Below are 12211 nucleotides of genomic sequence, written 5' to 3' on the forward strand. Positions count from 1 at the left end.
AATCAATATTAAATTTTCCAATGATCAATGTTTTATTTATCAAAATGTTCAAAAAACATACATGTTGAATCATCTAAATGTTCAAAATTTCGAAAGCTTGAGCCTCAACGTTCAAAAATTCTAAAGCTTTAAGTGGGTTTAGGATGTCTCAAATTTCTGGGGGCTTCGTTGCCATTCGTGTATATCTTCTTTTAAAAAGTTCCATCATTTTTACTGTGCATACACAGCATATGAATGTCATTTCGACGGCTTCCTCTCCCTGTCGCTCTCTCCGTATGCTGTGAGATGCGATATCCACTGAATCAATATTCGGCTTTACCCTGGTTTGAAGCTCTCTGCTTTCTCAGCACCGTCATTCAATCTCCTATCAGCTGTCCGACAGAAAGGAAGCTATTCTCTGTTTGTCTTCCAGATTGGTGCCGGCTGTGCCTGTGTTTTTACTTTTTTAATAACGTTTAAATACGCTTTTTGTTTTGCATTACAGTCAGTCGAATGCCTCCGTTACTATTACTTGCTAATTGATAAGGGTGAAGTTTTAACGATAGATTGAGTCATACTAGGAGATGTGTTTTGGTGTACTGTTATACACATAGCAGATTGTAAGTATTTTCAAATTTAATTTGTAAGATACAATTGAACAAATATTATAACTTGCTATTTTTGTAGTTTCAACTCGAACATGAACACCAAAGAAACTCATTCTCTGATATTGGGGTTGCTCGTCATTTGTCTAATGACGGCTCAAATCAGTGCCAAATATGAATACCAAATCAAGTATCTGGATGTTCCGTTGGACCATTTTACGTATGTGAACGAAAGTGTCACATTTAAAATGAGGTTAGTGTAGCGCTACGGTTCAAAGCAGTCGTCACATTAATCTACCATTGACACAATACCTTTACAGATACCTGGTCAATGACACCTACAATCCGGATGGGAAAGGCCCCATCCTGTTCTACACTGGTAACGAGGGTGATATCGAAAACTTTGCCCAGAACACCGGATTCATGTGGGACATTGCGCCCAAGTTGAAAGCGTCGCTCGTTTTTGCGGAACATCGCTTCTACGGCAAAACGCTTCCATTTGGGAACGCTTCCTACGAATCTCCGAAGCATCTGGGGTACCTCAGTTCGGAACAGGCGTTGGCGGATTTCGCCGATCTGCTGGCGGAGATTAATCCTTCCAATCGGTCAACCCGTGGTCGACCGGTAATTGCCTTCGGTGGTTCTTACGGGGGAATGTTGGCCGCGTGGTTCCGCATGAAGTATCCGCATCTGGTTACCGGTGCCATCGCGTCCTCTGCTCCGATTCGTCAGTTCGACACTGATTGCGGCGTGTTCAGTCAGATTTTAACATCGGTTTTTAGCGTTGCGTATACCAGGGAATGTTCATTGAATATTGCCAGATCGTGGGATACTCTGAAGAACTACTCCTCGACTGCTGACGGCTTGAAAACGTTGAAGGACAAGTTCAAGTTCTGTGGGAACATCACCAAGGCAGAGGATATCACCGAGACATTCTTCGATTACCTCACAGATGTTTATGGAAACTTGGCCATGATAAACTACCCGTACAATTCTAGTTTCCTGGCACCGGTTCCGGCGTATCCGGTGAGGGAATTTTGCGGTCGATTGGCTCAGAACTTCACCGGGCTCGAATTAATTGGCCGTCTGCAGGAGGCGTTGAGTATCTACTCGAATTACACCGGTAAGACCAAGTGCCTGAACATCGCGAATGCCTACGATGACAATATGGGAACATCCGGATGGGATTTCCAATCGTGCACGGAAATGTGGATGCCAATGTGCTCCGAGGGATCCGGAAAAGACATGTTCCCGAAGAAGGCTTGGGACGAGAAGAAGTTCTCAGACGATTGTTTCAAAAAGTTTGGTGTACGACCGAAGAAGACTGTCGCGTTGACTACGTATGGTGGATTGTATTTGGAGTGAGTTGAAATTTCCGTTGATACACTTGAACAGAATAACCTATGCATTTCAATTTCAGTGGAGCATCGAACATCGTGTTCAGCAATGGGCTTATGGATCCGTGGTCTGGAGGTGGTGTCCTGCAGTCGCCAAACAACGCCATCAAAGTGGTGTTGATACCCGAAGGTGCCCATCACATTGATTTGCGTGCAGCGGATGAGAATGACCCCGGCTCGGTGCGAGGAGCGCGTCAAGTGCATCTGCAAAATATTCAGATGTGGATCAAGCAGTACCGTAAAATGATGGGCTAGAATGACGGAACATTAGTGCTTCCTGTACGAAGTGTTTTGGTTGAAATTTCTTGGACTGTCAATTTGTACTGCATATAAAAACATTTTATTTCAATAATAAAAATCTATTCTTCATTAAAAATTGCTCTCATTCAATGATTGAATGATGACATATCCCAAACTCTACATCTAGTGTCTATAATTGAAAGAGACATTATCTGGGCTTTATAAATTATTGTGCATCGTTATTAAATTATCATGATTATTTCGAAGACAGTTTCGTACTAAACTATGGTTAATGAGTCCTAAATTTAAGTAGGCTAAAATGAGTCTGAATTTAAGCAAACTATGATGAGTCTTAATTTAAGTAGGCTATGATTCAACGTTCCGGATTTAAACTAGCTGATTCAAATCAAGGAGATTCAAAGCGTCGTTCTTGGAAATGGATATCTCGAACATCGGTAAAGTACCAGCAAATCATCAAAACTCTTTCTAACGGGTGTTGAGTAAAAATAAGAACGATTTCAATACATTTCTGTAATCATAGTAAAGATCTTAAAATTGTTCTTTCAAGACTCCCCAAAATGGGTCCAAGCTTGGGGAAATTCACTCACTCACTCGAACGCTACCAATAAAAATAGCAAAGTATCTGCTGCCACCGAAAGTTCAGTGAGAGCCGAACGCTACTAGGGGGAGCTCAATCTCGACGAATCGCAAACGATTGAGATAACCCGAAAATCAAAAAACTCACAGAGCAGAGAGAGAACTTTACTGAATCATTCCGCCGGCTGTATTTCCAGTCAGTGAATACTACTCCAGTTGAGTCGAAATGTAAAAAATCATTCGGCTACTGCAATCGAATGCCTACGGCACACGGAGTCGATAGTGAATAATTCTGTTGCCGTTTTTGTCTAACTTGTCGCTCAGCGAAGAAGTAGAGCGCAATTGGAAATTGAAACACTCAGCTTGGTAGGAGGAACGGCAACATCGCTCTTGAAAGTGAGCGAGGGAAACGCAACAATCGAGTGAGTGTTTCTCATGCATGTGGGTGGCATGTTTCTTTTCGCTCGGGTATGTCAATTCAATCGAAGATGGCGTCGAATCAGCAAGCACTCCGCGAGCGCGTTGTACGATTTTACGATTTTACCGTACGTGCTGAAAGAAAGGAACCTGACCAAATTGCCCCAGTGCCGTCCTATTGAGGATTTTTTCAGTTCCCTTAATGCCCTAGTGTTCAAATATGATTGGCGGGCCAAGGATACGAAGCAGACCACGAGGATCCGAAAGATGGACGTAAGTATCGTCCACCACTCTTGTGAGAGCATCGCGACTCTGTTGCATCATACGGCTGATCAGGACCCCTTGTCTAATATTCATTGACTTTTTTTTAAGAATAAATATTTTGTTTTTAATTTAAAAAAAAACTAAATTCGTTGATATTTTTTGTGTTTATTATATGACTGAAAAAATCTCATTTGTTATTGAATTCCCGTTAGGGAATGGAAATGGGCATGGAAATCTCGCTCTAACTCAAACAAGAACTTGTGTAGAAACTTTTATTTAAAAGCTGGTAACTGGTAACGTTACTACTGAAGTTTTTCCATTACTTTATTATAGAGCCTTTCAGACCTGAGCTGCTCCGTCTATTTTCATGTACTAATGAATTATTATTATTATTATTATCTTTATTAACGAGATTTGATGTACTAATGAAGTTGAAAACGCAAATTCTCTTGCTTTACAATCATTACCATGACCAAATTTTTTGAACAATAGTATACGCCATGACGCCATTTTCTTCAATGTTGACGACGTTTTCTGATTATTATTGAAACTTTTACAATGTACTTTTCATTACGATATCTTTCCGAGAAAAATGCAAAGATGGTCAAAACACGGCTCATTTTTGTGTCGCGCGGTGCGAAAATCTGTAGTGGGACTGATATGCGGGTACTTTTTATTATGGGACAATTTGGCTTGCTGTTTTTTCTTATTTTTCTGAACAATTCTTATCTCATTAGTGCAGCTGAAAGAGCATTAGAAAATATGTTGAAAACTGAATTCAACATAATTTTGTCAACAAAGTAATGGAAATGTCTTGCGAACTGCCGTGTCATCTAATACGAAATAAGCCAATGTTAGTTACCAGACATTGTATTATTCAAGTCAGTGAAAAGAAAAGCCTACCTATAATTGGTTACATTCGAACGTAGATTTTGTGATAAGAAGCTATGGAACCCTAATATAAATTTACAAAACATTTTGGCGATCAATTTCAATGTATACCAATTTTTCTATCTTTATTATCGAGATTTTTATCCCTGGGCTAGTTCATCCCGGGACCAATGGCTTTACTTCCCTTCTGAAGGCAGTCGACACTATAACCGTTTTGTCATAAGTGACTCACTCGGGATGGGATTCGATCCCAGGTCCTCGGTGTGAGAGGCGTGACCGTATACCCATTGAAAAGTCGACTTGTAACATGAATCTGGTCGGAAAGAGAATCATTTGATGAATACTATCTGTAAACTCGTAACTAACATAGTAATAGCTAATTTGCTGCTGATAAGACATGGCTCAAGAAGTTACTTGTCCATTCCTTGCAGAAATTTTCTACAATCAATCCCGTTTGAACTGAGAGCTGTTTTCATCTTCGTTCTGGTATCAGAAAATGTGCTTTCTTGGGCGATTCCTTGCCTGATTTTTTCATGCTTCAAGATAGGCTAAGAAATAACTTTTCAGTAGAAAACAGGGCATGCATAGAAGCTCCATTCACCGGAAGAATTGGTTGAATATCTGGTAGGAGGCATTGCAGATAATATTTTGAATCATGCCAGGATTCAAGGTTTTAAAATCGTTATCGACGGTTGTGTTTATCCGATATAATCCAGCGCCGAAAAAAAAAGACGACAAAAGTATGTTTCTTTTTGTGTAATCAGGTCGAGTTGTAGTAGGCTATGGTGAATGATTCTGAAATTAAGTAGCCTATGACCACGACAATTCACTAGGAAAACTATGTAATAAAATTTCAAAATGATCACACCATCTTTGTTTAATCATTTCTTACAGACAGTCAACTCGTTGATTTATAAAGTGAAATTTAGGGGTCTATTTTATAAATCGAGCAGATTTATGTGACTCGTCTGAAGTCACTGTCGATCAAAGTAAGCAAATATATTTCAGAAGTCACCCGTCGACTATCATAGTAATTCTGTCACATAGAGTGACAACTGTCGAGAAACTCGAGTGATAGAGCCTTGTCGAGTGCATTTTTTGATCGACAGTGAATCCAGTCGAGTCATTTTGGTCGACTCGACTTATAAAATAGGGCCCTTACATTATGTCAGTGGAACTGGCAAGGCTCAAGAATCTATTAAAAAAAACCTTCATGACATCAATTACACGGCATTTCATAGAGCATTTGTAGAGCAGTGGTAAAGCTCTAAGAACATTGTTTCAGTTTTGAACGAAAAAACTCTCAGAAAATCTGTAAAACGACGACAGTTATTTTCCTTTTAAGATAACCATAACATCTTCAAAAAGGCACCCATAAATGTTAATGATCACCAACATATAGATTAAGAAGTAACAAAAAACGACAAATCGAGTTAACGATACAGAAAACGAACTTAGAGATGAGATCGAAATATGCTGTTATTTGTCAAATTCAAATGATCTTTTTTTTCTAGCTAGTACTTAACAAGTATACATAGTACTAATTCCTTTTCTGTTTTTCTTTTTCAGGTGTTCCACAAGCATAATTAAGGATCCATTTGGATACGGAAAAAAGCGAACTACAGTAATGCGGTAAGAAACTTTTGATAATTATGGTAAACACTGAAGTTTTAATTTTTGTGCGTGTTGTTTCTGTCGTTTTTTGAATCTACGCGTAATTTTAGTCGTTTTTTTTGAAACAACGCGTTTTTTTAAGCGGGACATCGACCGACGTAAAAAAAACCTTAGTAATACACTAATTAAACGACAATTTGGCAAAATGACAGATTGGCGTGATGAAAAACAGCCTATTATGATGAGAAATTGCAAAAAATGTTTATCTATCTATATAAATAAAAATGGAATGGTGTTTGTATGTCACGAAATGGCTCGAGAACGGGCTATAGGATTTTAAAAAATCGCTCATACTTATATTCCTGAAGTGTTCCAACGTGTTTGTGTGTATAAAAAGTTTAGGATATTTAGCCGGAATGGTGAAAAAACGGGAGTGAACGGAACTGTCATTTTGTATGGGATGTTCACAGCGTTTTTCGGCAGCCTACTTGATGGCAGGACGAAGTTTGCCGGGACCACTAGTTGGTGCTTCTAAGCAATAGATTTATTCCTTGGAAGGGCAAGGCAAGCAGTTCGGCTACGAAAATATCCAAGACGTGTAGTATTCTGATTGAGCTGAGCTTGAGCTTGAGCTTGATTGGCCGCCCGTGGATGCACTCCAGTATTGCCAGATCAGCTGCACTTACACAAGGAACCAACCGAATGACTTGCTTGGGACTAACAGGCATCCTCAGTGTATAAGTGCTGGTGATCTTCTATTTTTAGGCAACAGTGGCACCTGCCACGTCAGAATGCAGACCAATGAGGGGAAGGGGGAGGAATTGATTATGCATTGAACTGGCTCCCACGTAGACCGTATATTCCACTGCATCCACGCCAGTTCATGCGGGAATGTATGGATTGGGGGAAGGCATGGCAGAGAGGTTTGCTTTTGTGGTTAGCAGACTGCCTATGTATCAGGCGTAAGAAAGGCGTGCGCGTGGAAGAATGGAAGCGTTAGGGAAACGGTTTCTTGTCCGTCTCTGGTTCTAGCGTTTGCTATGAACGAATAGTTTGAGTGTGATATATTTAGAATGGAAGATAGAAGCAAGTGAGAGATATACAACTACAAAGTACGAGGAAAGGGACGGGCCTGGGATTGAACCCATGACCTTCTGCATATGAAGCAGAAGCGGTAGCCATCAGACCACCAACCCCGTCTCAAGACGTGTAGCTTTCTGATTCATAAAAAAACTCTTTCTGTTGTTCAACGATAGTGGCAGTATTCGTTCAATCATGGTAAACTCATTTTGCTTTCCATATTATTTTGATATCAACAGTATGAGAAAATCAACATAGCAAAAAAACGACTTCAATAGTTACCTAAAATATTGAAGCATTTGTAACAATTCATCTTATATTACAAAAATAGCTCATAAATATACTTAAATTCTCGCAATCCAAGCTTTACTCGTCAATTGGCACCACTGTCCGCGGTTACCAAGTCAGTTTCAATCTCGTTCTTCCTTTTCTTGTCGTTTGACAGCTTTCCACCCACCGAGAGCTTTATTGGCCCACAGAAGAGACAGACGAGCCTCCCGTATGCGTGCTCTCGCAGTAATAAGGAACAGTAATGGCGTATCGTTTGATTTCCTTTTCCAGACGGCGCGAATATAATTTAATTGAACGCTCTCTTTTCTCTCTTGGCTAGGAGAACATGAGCTTTTCAACGTTCCGACAGGTTCCCAAACAAATATCTGAAGTCAATTATCAAATTGTGGATTCAAGCGTTGAGAATATTTCGCCTGAAGATTGAACTAACGAATTAGAGGGTTTCAAATACATTGATCAGATAAGGTTGAGTAGAAATCATGTTGAATGAAAATTTAATTTTTAAAAATCACATTGAGGTCATTGATGGCAAATGTAATAGAAAATCAAAACTTCGTCTCAAGAACAAGCTTTTGATCTTCAAACAAATCTTCAGGCCAGCCATGCTGTATGCTGTACCAATACGGACTAGCTGTTGTAATACCAGGAAGAAAGCTCTACAGATGATCGAACATGAAGATGATTCGGAAGCTTCCTCCCTAGTATAAGGACTATCATTTATCGAGCTAGTTGATTCAAAATGTTGCCACCAGGCGGCGCTAGTGAACATGAATCTTTTGTTTTGCGGATATTTCGGGACATCTTCGACAAAGTTGATGCGTAGCTCAAGAGCTATCATTATTTTAGCTAATCCCGAACTTCAAAGATTTAACAAAGAAAGCATTTGAGCTACTGAACAACTTTGCCGAAGATGTTATCTTTTTAAGAAGTCAAGATCCTGAGATCTGCAAAACAAATGTTTCATGCTCACTAGCGTCACCTGCTGGCAAAATTAAGAATCAACTAACTCGATCAATGATAGCCCTTGAGCTACTGAACAACTTTGCCTAAGACACCATCTTTCTAAGTAGTCAGGCTCCTGGGATATTCGCAATACCAAGGATGTTGTACAAAGTACAACGCGCGACTACTCGCGTTACAAAAATTCGCACGACAACAGAAAGGTTAAAAAAGGACAACTTACACCGTCTTCATACAAAGGCTGTGCAGACTGAACGATTACTGACATTAGGCAACGGACAACACGAAACACCTAGTAACCTTTGATGATTATTTCGTCTGACGAAAAGTTTCCACCGACTGGAGCGGGAATCGAACCCACACCTCGCTTAAAATTCTGACGCTGCTAACTGCACGGCCACGAAGCCCACACCCACACAGGTAACATTGGTAGCTGAATAAAAGCTTATTCAGATAAAAAGAGGCTGTTCTTCTTCTTATTCTTCTTTCTGGCGTTACGTCCCACCTGGGACAAAGCCTGTTTCTCAGCTTAGTGTTCTTATGAGCACTTCCACAGTTATTCACTGAGAGCTTACTATGCCAATGACCATTTTTGCATGTGTATATCGTGTGGCAGATACGAAGATACTCTACGCCCTGGGAATCGAGAAAACTTCCATTACGAAAAGATCTTCGACCAGCGGGATTCGAACCCACGACCCTTAACATGATCATGCTGAGAGGCTTTATAAACCGAATTTTTGTTGAATAAGCCGTTATTTAGCTGCCAATGTTATTTGGGCAGGAAGTTCTCCAATGACATTTCTACAGGAATCTTACCATGGATCTCGCCAACAAGGATTCCTTCAGGAATTTTAGCAGATATTACTCCAGTAATTGCTCTGAATTTTTTTTCAGCAATTTCTCCATGCATTTCCTTAGGAATTCAACCATGTATTTCAACATGTTTTTTTTTGGGATTCCACTAGGAATCCTTTAGGGGTATCTCCGGAAATTTATCTATGTATTTATTCAAGAATCTCCTCAGGAATTGTTCCTTAATATTTTTCCGAAAATCTCCCAGTAGTTTCTCTCGGAACTTCTCCAGAAATTTCCTTACGAATTTCTTCATCATCTCCTTTAAAGCTTCTCCAGAAATTCTTAAAGAGATTCTTTCAACAGTTCCTTCAGAGATACCTCCAAGAATTCTGCTTGGAATTCCTCCCAATATTTCAACTGGAATTCCTTGATTTATTTTACCAGGAGTGTCTTGAAGGATTCCTCCAGAAATTCCACCAAGAATTTCTCCATGGTTTTTTCAAGTAAATCGTTTATGAAATTCTTCACGTATTTCATCAGAGATTCTTCAGAAGTTTCTCCAAGCAATTACTCCAAGGATATTTCTATACGTAATTATTTTGGGATTTCTACAAGGGTACTTCCAGCAATTCTTTGAGAAAACCGTCCTAAAATCTCTGGGAAATTCCTCTAAAGAGTTCGCTAATACCCAGATCATTGGTAAGCACTTAAGAAAACACTAATTTAGCAGAATACGCGCCTTAACTGAAGGACATTAAATGCCAGCAAGCCAAAATGCCCTGATTTACGGCTGCTTAAATGTTAGGCCTTCAGAAATTTCGTTACGTGATTTTTTATAAAAGGTAGGAAAAGGTATTCTGTTGGCCAGCGAGAAAGATGACTGTTTGATAGCTTACAAACACATTTGTCTCTCTTAGTAGTGGAAATATGCAAGCAATTGAGATGCTATGATATCATAACTATTGGTTGATGAATGGACCAATGCACTTGTTCATTATTTGACGTTTTAGCAGTGCCGTGTTATTTATGTAACCATGGAAACTAGTGAATTCGGCACCGCTCAAACGTCAAATTAATGAACTCGTGCATTGGTCCATAGTGAGGGCAGTAAAACACGTCTATACTGATTAGAGTGTATTTCGGGAATGAACTAATTGTCTAACAAATTTCACAACGTCAACTAACAGTGTAAGGATCTTGGCTACTATGATCACTGTGTTGCTTTCATCATCAACACTCCTCCTCAACACATGATCTCGATTCCAGACATCATCCTCAGTTTTCCCAAACGAACTGCTCCTGGAGGCTTCGTGAGTAAATCTGCGACCATATCTTCGGAACAGCAATAGACAAAATCAACTTCTCACTTCGTCTTCATATCTCGTGCAAAATGAAATCTTGTATCAATATGTTTAGTCCGGTTGCTGAATTTCTCACTGTCCAGCATCTTAAGGGCGCTTTGGTTATCTTCGTAAATGGTGGGCACGGTGGGTTGTTCATCAAGATCACAGAGTAATCGTTTCAACCACATCATCTCTTGAACTGATTCAGATAGTGCTACAAACTCTGCTTCAGCCGTTGACAGCGATACGCACGTTTGCTTACGACATGCCCAGCTAATCGTTCCTCCGTTGTACTTCATCAGGAATCCGCTGTTGGATTTTCTATCATCTCGACACTCAGCCCAATCAGCATCGCAGAATCCCAGAAGTCCTTCGTTCGCTTCCGTGTTACTTAGCCGCAGGCATAAGTTCTTGGTCGTCATGAGGTATCGGGCTACTCGTTTCAGCTCAACCCAATCACCTTTCGTTGGACAACTTGTCTTTCTGCTTAAAATGGATACTGCAGCAGAAATATCTGGTCTGGTATTCACGGATACGTACAGCAATTGACCCATCAGCTTTTGATAGTCCTTGTTATCAGGGAGACGCTCACTCGCTTCGTGCTTGTGGTATCCTGGATCCAAAGGTATTCTTGATGGTTTAGTTTCTGCCAGACCAGTTGACTTCGCGACTTGCTCAATATATCGTTCTTGACTCAGAAAGAAATCTCCCTTTTCATTTCGCTTAACTTCCATTCCTAGATACCAGTGGACTTCTCCTAACGAGGTTAGCGTAAAACTTCTTCGTAATGCTTTCTCAGTCTTTGTGAACAGATTGTTGTCCTCGCTTGCAACCAAAATGTCGTCGACATAGACCAGAACGTAGCTGTGCTTTCCATTTTCCAGCTTCACATACAAACACGGATCAGATTCACAGCGTCTAAATCCTTGCCGTTCCAGTTCTGCATTGAGCCGCTGGTTCCATGTTTTGGCTGCTTGCATTAATCCATAGAGGCTTTTGTACAGTCGATACACTTTTTGTTCACTTCCTTTGACCACAAATCCAGGAGGTTGCTGCATATAAATCTCCTCCTCAAGAGTGCCGTGTAAAAACGCAGTCTTGATATCGTATTGACGTACGGACATACCTTTCTTAGCAGCAACAGCTAGTAGTGTTCTAAATGTTGCTTGACGTACTACAGGAGCAAATATTTCGTCGTAATCAACGCCGTATTGTTGACTGTATCCTTTGGCTACCAGTCTTGCTTTGAATCTTGAAATTTCTCCGTTAGCATCTCGTTTTATTTTGTAGACCCATTTGGCACCAATTGCTTTCCTTCCAGCTGGCAAATCAACTAACTTCCACGTTTTGTTATCTTCGATGGATTCAATTTCTTCCTCCATGGCCAGCTTCCATTCCTCCTTATGGTCACTTGACATTGCTGCAGCAAAACTCGTTGGCTCCTCCTGACATTCTGTAGCTGCAAATATCCGCTCGTACCATTTCGGGGGAACACCTTTATTCGGCCTCGATGATCGTCTGGGCGTGGTAGCATCACAGTTGGGTTCACCCTCAGGTTCATCATCTTGAAGCTCCTCAGGATGCTCGGCTTCATTATCATTAACGATTGGCTTAGTTTGCTCAGGTTCTACTTCTACAATGTCAGGTATAGGATTATCATTCTTCAAAATCACTACTACGTCATCATCGACATGCTCTATCACTTCAGGTTCCTCATTGAAGGTTTCATCGAATT

At 40.4% G+C, this 12211-nt stretch overlaps 2 protein-coding genes across 2 annotated transcripts in view; both read left to right on the top strand.

Annotated features, from left to right (window-relative positions):
- Positions 1 to 349: 349 nt before the first annotated feature.
- LOC5579822 (lysosomal Pro-X carboxypeptidase) lies at positions 350 to 2357 on the top strand. The gene is made up of 4 exons (XM_001651003.2): positions 350 to 599; positions 667 to 837; positions 905 to 1945; positions 2005 to 2357. Exons 2-4 carry the CDS (start codon positions 680 to 682, stop codon positions 2234 to 2236), a joined length of 1431 nt encoding a protein of 476 aa, XP_001651053.1. The 5' UTR covers positions 350 to 599; positions 667 to 679; the 3' UTR covers positions 2237 to 2357.
- Positions 2358 to 5956: 3599 nt separating this feature from the next.
- LOC5579823 (synaptotagmin-14) overlaps positions 5957 to 12211 on the top strand; it is a 95737-nt gene continuing 89482 nt past the window's right edge. The window contains exon 1 of the mRNA XM_021838852.1: positions 5957 to 6022. The gene's annotated coding sequence lies outside the window, so the exon portion shown is untranslated. The remainder of the gene's footprint in view (positions 6023 to 12211) is intronic.

Source organism: Aedes aegypti, chromosome 1 (assembly GCF_002204515.2).
Source record: "Aedes aegypti strain LVP_AGWG chromosome 1, AaegL5.0 Primary Assembly, whole genome shotgun sequence".
Lineage (NCBI taxonomy): Eukaryota > Metazoa > Arthropoda > Insecta > Diptera > Culicidae > Aedes > Aedes aegypti.